General features: G+C 34.1%; 1 protein-coding gene across 7 annotated transcripts in view; it reads right to left on the reverse strand.

Moving 5' to 3' along the window:
- Positions 1–12,227, reverse strand: part of ARID4B (AT-rich interaction domain 4B) — a 166,656-nt gene that overhangs the window by 49,457 nt on the left and 104,972 nt on the right. For all 7 annotated transcript variants that reach the window (XM_036277737.1, XM_036277735.1, XM_036277733.1 and 4 more), the window contains exons 12-16: positions 9,779–9,851; positions 7,222–7,316; positions 5,210–5,307; positions 3,808–4,051; positions 3,407–3,582 (exon numbers count right to left, since the gene is read on the reverse strand). In XM_036277737.1, the coding sequence (XP_036133630.1) occupies positions 3,407–3,582; positions 3,808–4,051; positions 5,210–5,307; positions 7,222–7,316; positions 9,779–9,851 (686 nt within the window). The remainder of the gene's footprint in view (positions 1–3,406; positions 3,583–3,807; positions 4,052–5,209; positions 5,308–7,221; positions 7,317–9,778; positions 9,852–12,227) is intronic.

Raw genomic sequence — 12,227 nt, forward strand, 5'->3', positions numbered from 1 at the left:
CCAAGCACTAGATTAAAAAAATCAAAGCTTTAGTACAAAATTAGACATTTACTTAAGTTTTTATCTGTTCTGCGGCATGTCTATAACTTATTACAACAGTTTTCTTTCAAAAAGAATCCATCACTTTACAGATGACAAAGGAATAAACATCATAAAACAGAATAACAAGATAGCCAAGTAATTAAGCTTTAAAAATTAATAGAAATATTTATACAAAAAGCCTACCTTCATTGATAATTTGTTTTATATCCTTATATGCAACCTTTTTAGCAATAACATATTTTACCATTCCTAATTATATGGGCAACAAAAGTAATATATAAAGAGTGACACAAGCAGCACTATAATTCTTTTATATTCTCTTACTTCTTTCCTTCTATATAGATAGGGATGAAGGGAAGCATAATAGACGTGTGAAATTAAGTCTGAGTTCACAAAAGTACCAACCGTGTCAATTTTCTCTGAAATACATCACCAATTATATAAAGATTCTCAAGAATTATTATTTTTTAATCCTCACCTGAGGATATTTTTCCATTTATCTTCAGATAGAATGGGAGGGAGGGAGAAGGAGTAAGAGGACAGAGAGCGAACCGCAACCAAGGTACATGCTCTTGGCCAGAATCAAACCTGAGACTCTTTGGTCCAAGGGCTCTAACCACTGAACCAAACCAGCCAGGGCTAGAATTATTCCTAGTGCAAAGAGTCATTTATAGTCAAATGAATAGGTACTTAAACAGTAAAACCTAAAAAACTACTGTAATCTAAGATAAAAATATGAATTCTATTATTGAAAATACATTAACACCTCAGAAAGGGTATTATAGCTAATAAGCTATTATTAATAAATTTAAATAAATGTTTTATATGTATAACATATATGACATACATATATAAAATTAAAATATCAGGAAGATAGCCCTGGCCAGTTTGGCTCAGTGGTTGGAGCATAGGCCAGCAGACGGAGGATTGCAGGTTTTTTATCGTCAAGGGCATACCTGGGTTGCAGGTTTGATCCCTTGCCCTGATTGGGATTGTGCAGGAGGCAACCAATCCATGGGTCTCTCTCATATGGATGTTTCTCTCTCTCTCTCTCTCCCTCCCTCCCTCCCACTCTATCTGAAAAACTCAATGCAAAAGTGTCCTTGGGTAAGGATTAAAAATACATACATACAATACATAAATAAAATATCAGGGAGAAAAGGAAATGTATTGTGGTGGCCATAACAAAACACGTGATTTATCATGCACCTCAGAATCATCATATAAGAGAAGAGAGATATAGAATAAAAAGTCTAAGTTTTTTAAAAAATGGAAACAAACTCTAAACTGTATCTTACATTTTATAATGCACTAAGCACAACTGGTAAATGCCAAGAACTGCAACGCAATCCTACATTAAGTGGTAGCCAGAGCAATCTTTATTTAATCTGGAATAAAAACCTAATACTCTGTATTAACAAATCAAAGCAATAAAAAATTAAAAATTAAAATTTCACATTTAATATCAACTAAGACACAAACCAAATAAAAGTCACGTAAATTATACTGAAGTATAAAGAAACAAACAACACAATTACTGGCTTGATTCAGCCACAGAAAATTCTCCTACTCTAATAATTCAGTAGAAAAATCAGAGGTAAATGCACTAAACGAGATAGAACACAGAATGCCGAGAAAGACAATCTTTGAAAGTATAAAATGCAACCAGCATATAGGTTAAAGCAATTAAGCTAATGAATATATTACTTACACGCACACATATACACACATATTTTATCTTTTAGTTAACTACAAATGTACCAGCAAGTATTTTTCATCTGAATTTAAAAAGAAGTATCAAATTTTCCCAATCTGATGTCATACACCTTACAATGAAACAAATTAAAAGAAAAAAAGCTACAATGTATCAATACCTACTACTGGCCAGACACTGGAATATGGAAGCAGGTTATTGAAAATTCTTGGGTGTAACTAATTACTTAAAGAAAGTTATATTATTAGAGAAATAATTAAATATTAATTCTTTATAATTGTAAAATTTTCTATTGCACTGATCTCAAAATTCAGAAATCACTTTTGGACATTTCTAACACAATGCTTCTAAAAAATATCTATTAAATTTAGGGCAGTCACATCAGGATAATTTCAGATATAGATATATAGGTTTATATCTATATCTGCAGTAATAAAAAGCCATATAATTGAAGAATTAAATGAATTAATAAAACCCTACAAAATATAGTTTATACTAATAAGCTTTTTAAAGTACCAATTTAAAAAATAAAGATAATTATTAGTAACTAAGAGAAAATAAAGGCTTATCAGAGTGTCTTCCACACAATAAAAGATGCTCCAGAAATATCTGCAGATTTAAAAGTCAGATTTTTAGGCAAAATGCTGAATCCTTACTAAGTTCTTTCTTAATAGTTGAAATAGTCTCCAGTAGGCAGCATAGATTACTTCAAATAATCATTTACACACAGAGGACTGTAACAAGCATAATGAACAATCACTTATGTTATATTCATCTAAACCAAGTGGTTTTTTTCCTTCCAAGTTTATTTGCATGCTGAGGCCAAATTTTCAGGACACTAAAAAATGATCAAGAGATTTTAGGCAAAAAGCTGAATACTTACTAAGTTTCTTAATAGTTGAAATAATTTCCCAATAGCAGTGAAGAATACTTGAAATACACATTTGAACACAGATATATAACAAAGATAAATACCTTTTAATACATTTATCTAAGCATGTTTTTCTTTTTTTATCCCTTCCCTCCTTGGCTTCATGCTATGACCAAATTTCAGAAAAGTATCAAAATTATTTTTTTTAAAAATTGGTTGTACTTATTTAAATGGGCCACTAACAATAAGGACTGTTTAGGTTTTTAAACCTCAGAAATAAGATCTGACACCAAAGATCATCTATAAAACCCAGGAGTCCACTGGCAGTGCATAAATTACATTGTTAAATAATTCTTCATTCCAAACTAACGAAAACAAGTAAATGCTACTTGCACATAAAACTCAGCACAACAATTTTGGCCTTTTAAAAATGAACTATTAGCACTTTTCCATTCTTATTTATTGCTTAAGATATGAATACAACTATCAAAATCTACAGCCAACATATTACCTACAAAATAAATACTTTTCACTAGCTCAAAATTTTATCAATTTCCATGATGAGAGCAAGAAGAATGAATAAAAAAACGATCTTTTGACACAAATTTGCATTAGTACGGTCTCTGAAGGAGGCAAATGCTATTTATGTAATAAATGCAAATCAGTCAATTATTCTATATTTTATCAATCCAATTTAGATTCATATATATACACACAAAGAGTAAATTACAAGAATTCATTCAGCCAAAATGCATCTTAACCAAAAACAAATTTCTTACCCAGATTTTGCTTTTTCTTCTTCAGCTTCTACCTTTATGCTGAGGGATTCATCTACCCCAGTTGTTGCATCATCTTTGTCATCCAGATTTTCATTTTCTTCTGTTTTTCTCATGTTAACTTCTTTTTCCTGATCCATTTGCGTAGATATAGATTCTAATAAATTCTTTTTACTTCCCTAGAAAAAGATCAGAGCAACTAAACTAACAAAAGTAAATACTGTCAACTTAATTAATTCTGTGACCAAATATAGTGAACAGCTATTTTAAACACAAAAATAGCACTTACTGAAGAAAAATGCACAAACAATAAAGTATAAAATTATATAAAAAATTAACTACAGAAACGTTACAGAGGATATAGAATATGTATCAAAGGTGGCAAAGAACACTATCTGATTTACCAGAGAGAGTTTAATATTTTCCTTTCTTTCAACATCATCTTCAGTAGGCTTTTCTTCTTTTAGTATTAATTTCTCCTCTTCTTCAAACTTTATTTCTTTTATCTCTGGTTCACTTTCTTCCTTGATTTTTATTTCTTTTACATTTTCACACTCCTTACATGGCTTGTTAACAACTTTCTCTGGCAAGGCCATCTGAAATTCAATATTGGCCGATCTACAGTACTCCTCAAAACCATATAAGTATCTAGAAACATAAAAAGAAATTACATTTGGGAAAACATTTTGAAATTTTATTGTAGAATTATGGTTATTTAAATGTGTTCATTTGTTTAAGTTTTCAGATACAGAGCCTTTTTAATAATCTAATTTATTCCAGTTCAATTTTTCTCAATCTTTTTAACCCAAACAGAAACATTTTTCAAAGAAAAACTCTATTTCAAAAAAACTACGCTGCCCGGCCAGTATGGCTCACTGGTTGAGCGTCAACCCATGCACCAGGAGGTCGCCGGTTCGATTCCTGGTCAGGGCACATGCCCAGGTAGTGGGCCAAATCCCCAGTGGGGGATATGCAGGAGGCGGCCCAATTCATGTTCTCTCTCATCGATGTTTCTATCTCTCTTTCCCTCTTCCTTCCTCTCTCTCTAAAATCAATAAAGAAAAAAAACTATGCTAAAAGTGAAAAGACAGTAATAATCGTAAATATAGTAACTATAACAATAGTAGTTATTAGTTATTAGAAGTACTAGTAATAAATAGCTTATGTTTGTTGAGCACTTTCTACAAATGAGGAAACTGAGGCTCAGGAGAATAAATAAATGGTCCAAGGGCACCAACAGCTAATAACGAGCAGAACCAAGAATCAAACACATTTACTTGAATTTTAAAACTTAGGCATTTTAATCTCTACACAGTATACTTTCCAAATTTACTTCACGACAAAAACTTTCTTCACAGACTACCTCACAGATCTAGTATTCATAGAATACACTCTAAAAAATGCTATACAGTCGGTCATCCCTTGCTAATTCACACTATCAAGGTTTTTTCAAGTATAGTATAGTATAGTATAGTACAGTATAGTACAGTATGGTATAGTATAGTATATAATATAGTATTAGTATCATATCGTATTTTAAAAACCGTGATAGCGTGAAGGTGTGAACGTCAAAGCGCGAAGTGGTGAGGGACAACTATATTTAAATAAAGAATCCTACTTCGCGGAAATTAATTTATCGCGGTAGTCTGGAACTGACTGACTGCATAAATGAGGGCCCACTATATTTAAAGTGATTACTCTAGCAAAAATGTCTGGTTTCTTCTTAGAGTCTCAGTTATGTGATAAATTCCATCCTGCTTTCTAGATAAAATATTCAACATAGCTGTATCAAGTACACTGACTTACTTTTTATAAGCACATTTAACATTGTATCCTGCAGCTGAATTTAAGACAGGGATTCCAAGATCTTGGTAGACTTGCTTCCAAACAGCTCCACTTTCAATCTAATGAACAAAGTGAAATAAAAACTCCCAAATTAAAGGTAGTAATATAATAAGATTTTGATGAACACAGTATATATAAATATATATATATTTCTATTTATTTGTTCTAGTCTGAAATGAATAAAAAATATCAATCTCAATAAATTCTAAATAAAAAAATTAAGTTTATAACAATATTTTAAAGTAAGTTTTAGTGTTCTAACAAATCTCAGAGAATTACAAATGTTGAAATATTACACTATTTGATTTTAAATAAATCCTGCTATAGTAAATAAGAAAATACCCAAGTTCCTAAATCAAAATTGTAACAAAGAAATAGAAACAGAAATTTTAAAATGATGTAACATGTCTCATAAAACTTACAAGCTAAACCCTGGCCGGTGTTGCTCAGTGGTTAGAGTGTCGTCCCACACACCAAAGGGTTGAGGACTCAATTCCCTGTCAAGGGCATGTAACTGGGTTGCAGGTTCAACCCCTGACCCCGGTCCAGGCACACGTGGGAGGCAACCAATCGATGTGTCTGTCACACATCAATGTTTCTCTCTCCCTCCATTGCCCCCCTCCTTTACACTCTTTCTAAAAAAAAAAAAAAAATCAATGGAAAAAATACCCTCAGGTGAGAATAAAAAAAAAAAATTATTTTGAAGCTTACAAGCTAATGAATCAAAGCAGTTCTATAGTTTTATGATTTTATGAATTAAAGCATTTAATTCTACAAAATTTTTTTTTGTCTTGATTAGATGAGCACCATACATCATGGCAATCAAGATAATTGCTTCTAGTTGAAAAAAATATTTTCTGCATCTTTATAGATACATATACATAAATAATATGTTTTATATATAACAGACACAGTGGAAGAAATTAAACATATAAAGAATATTAATATAAACCCCTGCTCCCAAAGACTTTAATAGAGTCTAGTGGGAGACATAAAAAGCAAGAATTTCCATCAATAAAGTTATTCTATGACTCAGACAAATACAGGTGGTTTATGAAAGTTTGACAAACCTAACAGTAAATCAGGAAGTTCATTTTAAAAAATCTTTAATTAAATTTAAATTTGGTTTGAGGAAGCTAGCTCTGTTTCTAACTTGTACTTTCCATTTTTTATTAATTGGAATAAATAATTTTAGATGAGAAAACATGTATAAAAAATATGCTTCAGCTCTGGCCAATTTGGCTCAGTGATAGAGCATTGGCCCACAGAACAATTAGTCGTGGGTTCAATTCTGGTCAAGGGCCTGTACCTGGGTTGCGGTTCATCCGTGGCCCTAGTTGGGGTCGTACAGGAGAAAACCAGTCGATGTGTCCCTCACACATTGATGTTTCTCTCTCTCTCCCTTTTTCTCCCTCCCACTCTATCTGAAAATAAATTTAAAAAATCCTTGGGTGAGAATTTAAAAAACAAAAACAAAAAACATGTTTCGATCCTGGCCAGTTTGGCTTAGGCCCATGGACCAATGAATCACGGGTTCCATTTTGGTCAAGGCCACGTACCTTGGTTGGGGTTCATCCCCGGTTCTGGTAGGTGTCATGCAGGAGGCAGCCAGTCAATGTGAGACACATTGAGGTTTCTCAGTCTCCGCCCACCCCCCAACTCTGAGATTAAATGGAAAAATGTCCTGGGGTGAGGATAAAAAAAAAATGGTTTGCACAGCCAGTGTGGCTCAGTGGATTGAGCACTGTCTCGTGGATTGAGCACTGTCTCATGGACTGAGAATTCCCAGTCAGGGCACATGCCCAGGTTGTGGGCTCGATCCCCAGTAGGGGGCATGCAGGAGGCAGCTGATCAATGTACCTCACATCAATGTTTCTCTTTCTCTTTCCCTTCCTCTCTCTCTCTCTGAAAAATCAATAAAAACATTTTTTTAAAAATTAAAAGTATGCTTCACTTCCGATTATAAAACTTACATTATCAAATCCTCCAAGTTTGTGTACAAGTCTGAATAACTTAAAGAGATTCAAATTTCGATATCCAAGTACAGGTCGTTTGTTAATAGGTGTGCCTATTAAGGAAAACACAAACTATATTAAAACCACACTATACTTTTTTACTTATACTTTCAAAAGATTCAAACATTACCACAAATATAGTGAAAAGTGCAAAGGTTGGGCAAAAATAGGTTTACAGTTGTTCATATGGAAAATACAATAATTAATAAATAATAATACAAGAATAAGCTCTGGCTCTGGCTGGTTTGGCTCAGCAGTTAAGAGTGCTGGTCCACAGACTGAAGGGTTTCGGGTTCAATTCCTGGTCAAGGGCACATACCTGGGCTGCAGGTTTGATCCCTGGCCCCAGTCAGAGTTGTAAGGGAGGCAACCAACCAATGTGTCTCTCTTACATCAAGGTTTCTCTCTCTCTCCCACTCCCTCCCACTCTAAAAATCAATGGAAAAATACCCTCCTGTGAGGATTAACAACAACAAAAAAGAATAAATTGTTTTGCATACTCACAACTGTAAAACTACTTTTGTCCCACCCTGCAGATATGAGAAAAAAAATTCCTTGTTAATCAAAAACATGTCCTCTACTTAAGCCCATTTTATTAAATATTTTTTTCTCATAACAGATTTTTGTAACCTTATATGATTTCATTCCACTTTTATTCCCCTGATGAGTTAAAGAATAAATACCAAAGAAAGCAAAATAAAATACCAACAAAACAAATTTTTAAAAATCAGGGCAACAAGGTTTGGTGAAACTGTTGAAATAAACGATGGGCAACTGCTTCACACTGAGTTATTTTTATGATACCTTTAATTTTTTATTTATTGATGAAAGAGAAAGAGAGAGAAACATCGATTTGTTGATCCACTTATTTATGCATTCATTGGTTGATTCTTATATGTGCCCGGACGAGGCACTGAACCCACAACTTTGGCGTACCTGGACAATGTTTTAACCAACTAGCAACCCAGCCGGGGCATACGTTCTTTGCATTTTACTAAATTACTACAACTCTAAAAGATTCTACAGTAAAGATACAGTTTTCTTTCATTCTAACATGAAAAAATGTATGGCAAGGATACAAACTATCAAACCCTTATGGTAGAGGAAATAACAGGACAGAAATATACAACCTATGACCCTTTCCAAAAAAATATGACTGGCATAATTTTATTTTATCACTATTCTAATATTAGATTACATTCTTTTTTATTTATTTTACACAAAAACCTAAGAAATAGCCTACCTTCTTAGGTCAAGCCTCCATTCATACAAATAAGTAACACAGGAATCAAGGAAAAGGTGTATTAAATAAAAAGATAACTACATTGTAGTAGCCAATATCACTTATGAGAGCGAAAGATAAACAGAGCCAGCTTCTACTCATGAGCAATGCTAACAGGGATTTAAAAATCATTAATTACAGATTATAGTGGAATTTCCAAGTATTATTCATTCATTTTGTCCTTCTCCTTAAGCTAGAAAGTTTTCTGCCTCCCGATCCCTTTCCCTTGTTAGCATCGTCCCAGAAAAGGAGAAACTATACTGAACAGCAGATAAGCAAGAGTTAACAGTACAATAATTACTGGAGAACTAAGTCATCACTAAAGGTTAGCACCCATTCCTTCTTTCCCCAATCCTTCATTTCTTTGACAACATCAGGCAAATTCAATAAACTAAGCCAAGGTTCATCTTGAGATGCTGTTACATTTCTCTATTTTTGGTTCTCTATGTATGGCTTAATTCTCTTAGTTATGAGATTGAGTCTTTTTTATAAAAAGATTTGTGGGCCCTGGCCAGTGTGGGTCAGTGGCTAGAGCATTGGCCTGTGCACCAAAGGGTTGCAGGTTCAATGCCCGTTCAAGGGCAAGTACCTGCTTGAGTTGTAGGTTCAATCCCAATCCTGGTTGCGGCTCATGCAGGAGGCAACCAATCGATGTATCTCTCTCACATTGATGTTTCTTTCTCCTTTTCTCTATTGCTCTCTTCCCCCTTTCCTCCCCTCCCTCCCACTCTCTCTAAAAATCAATGGAAAAAAATATCCTCAGGTGAGAATTAAAAAAAAAAAAAAGACTTGCAGCCCATCTTAGAGTGTAATCACATAACACACACACACACAGGTATATCAAACAGTGATTTTGAAGAAGGAGGCCTTTTACTAGTGTAGTGGCATCTATGTAGGTATGCATACAATGGTACTACTATGATTCCTACTCTGCTGCTAGTCCCTAGGATAAGAGTTCTTTGGTATAAGAGTACTGGTGGGTATGAAGAAAGACAGGACAGAAGACAGGCATTTATAGGTCCATGGTCACGATATCTACCAAATACTATCAAATTCCTCATTCCATTTCCTATGTGACAGACCCTATACTGGGTGCTAGTAATACTGGCAATAAAAAAGATAGTCATGATTACCAGGAACATGAAGCTTAATGATCAGAATTATTATTTTTAAAATACTAACTATATTATCTGATACCTACAACATTAATGATGAGGGAAAAACAACACTCACCTCGATCCTCCATGAATTTGTACAACTGCTGAAGAAAGTTTTCCCTTTCTTCTGGAAATGGTTCTATTTCTTCCTAATTTTAGTCACAGAAGAACAGAATATTATTTTCCTCAGTTAAGCATTTAATAATATAAGCAGATTTTCTACCAACAGCAAAGACTAATACTCACTAAAATATTTTAAAGGCTTTTCACCAAATACAAATTATTTCTTAATACTAAGCTGTTCAAACTCAAAAAAGTCTAGACATTTTATGCTTTACAGAGGAATATGTCCTAAAAGGTATCTCAATAGTGACAATCCAAATGTAATTTCTCACATAAGAAATGAGACTACAAAGATGGTTCATCAACTTTTTACCACATAAGAGATCAATTTTTTAAGTCAGGGTCACAGGTTCAAGAAGACCTACTCTCACTTCTATTAAATTGGGTCAGGGTTTAAATTTAACATCAAAACTGACTTGATTATTGCTCCTCATAGAACTGTACAAGTGTGGGTCCCAATAGCTATAACTCTAAGTATCCTCCATTAAACACAGCCCCACTGTGTAGTACTTCAAACTTGTAAAATCAGTAAAGTGGGGAACGAACTTGATCTACAATACCTGAAGATTCAGACTTAGGGAAATCTTCAAGTAATAAAATAGTTCCCCGATTTATCAATTACAAGGGAGGGACTAGCTTCTTGCTGCTGTGGCCAGGGGCTGTGGCAGTAGGGAGCTGGTCCTGAAGCAACCTGCAAGGAGCAGGGTAGTAGGTGAGATTGAGGAACTCATCATTTAAGTGACTATCATCCATTCAACAAACATTTAATGAGCACCAGTAAGTGGAGGCACTAGGTCAGGTGCTGAATCATATGAAAGAAAAATGAGCAATGACTAGGAGTAACTATAGAGAAAGTGGTCCAAAATATACATCAAGGCTTTACAGTTCCTCTGGCTGAGGCAAATGTATTTCTAATAGTAAAAGTTAGGAGCATACTTTTCTATCAATAGTCTAAATCATTTTAATTTAAAAAAATCACATGTCTAATGCCATTGTTTGAATGGGATTTGTCCCTTTATTTTAAAATCTAGCAGAGCAGAAGAAGGTCAATTAAGAACAAAGACTCATGTTGATAAACTATTAGGTTTGCTAGTTGGGCAGAGAAGAATACATGACAATTATTAATTTGCTTATGAGAATCTGTATTTCTCCATTAAACATGGTCCACACATACTGTGTCTCGGTAAGGTAGTCACACGTAACTCTAAGAAAATATGTTTTGTAGATATTGCCTTAAATGTCCCCATGGTACAATATTTGACTTTCACAAACTGCTCAATTTATTCCTGTTGTAAAAATTTTAAATCAAGTTTGTATAGAACACTAAGAAAACGTTTAAACTGGAAACCAGATTTGTTTTTACAAAAACATTTGTAAAACACAAGTCTAAGCACCAAAAGTTTGGTAATTAACATTTACTGATCTGTTGTATGTTATATTCACTATGTCAGACACCACAAATATGAGTACCAGTAAGACAAGGTCCCTACCCTTGAGGAACTTATTGATTAGCAGGGGAGTTAAGAGACATAAATCAATGTACTTATGTATGTATGTCTGTATGGTATACAAATACACACATGTGCAAAGTGACAAACTATATACAAGGAATAGGAATAGTTTAGACTAGCAATTGGAGTGATTAACTTTCCTGAGGTGATAAAGGTGATGGTTCACAGGTTTCCCTTTACAACGGTGACTTATGTCGGGTTTGAAAACTAAACAGGAGTGTGCCAGGCTGTCCAGGGGAGGGAAGGAAAGGGCACTGTAAGTAGAGGTCTTGGTATGTGCAAAGGTGAGTAGAAGAAGGTAGGTAATTTGATATTGCTACAGGGTTAAGCTCCAGGGGCGGAGGGCATACCAAGAGAAGTAACCAAAAAAAGGTACAGGTTGGATTATAAAAGTATGACTATAAATGAAACTTGATTTTTAGAGTGGTAAGAAGTAATTGAAAAAGTTTTAAGCAAGGGACTAGTTACTCACTTTAGCATTTTATTTAATTAATTTATTTTTTAAATATGTGTTTATTGATTTTTTAGGGAGAGAGAAACAGAAACATCGATGTGAGAGAGAAGCATGGATCAGCTGCCTCCTGCACGCCCCCTATTGGGGACTGAGCCTCCAACCCAGGTATGTGTCCTGACCAGCAATCAAACTGGGACCCATGAGTCCATGGGGCAATGCTCAATCCACTGAGCCACACAGGCCGGGCTCCCTTTAGCATTTTAAATGGAAAGCAGTAGGGGAGAAGACTGAGCCAGGGAAACTTTGCATTACATATTTTCATTATAGATCACTATATCATGAAATATAAACTCTAAAACAACCCTATGTTATTAAGAGTTGTTTACTACAGTTATGTGGCAGAATTCATAACTTACCTAAAATACTGCATATTGACA

The sequence above is a fragment of the Molossus molossus genome, unplaced genomic scaffold (genome assembly GCF_014108415.1).
Source record: "Molossus molossus isolate mMolMol1 unplaced genomic scaffold, mMolMol1.p scaffold_m16_p_23, whole genome shotgun sequence".
Taxonomy (NCBI): domain Eukaryota; kingdom Metazoa; phylum Chordata; class Mammalia; order Chiroptera; family Molossidae; genus Molossus; species Molossus molossus.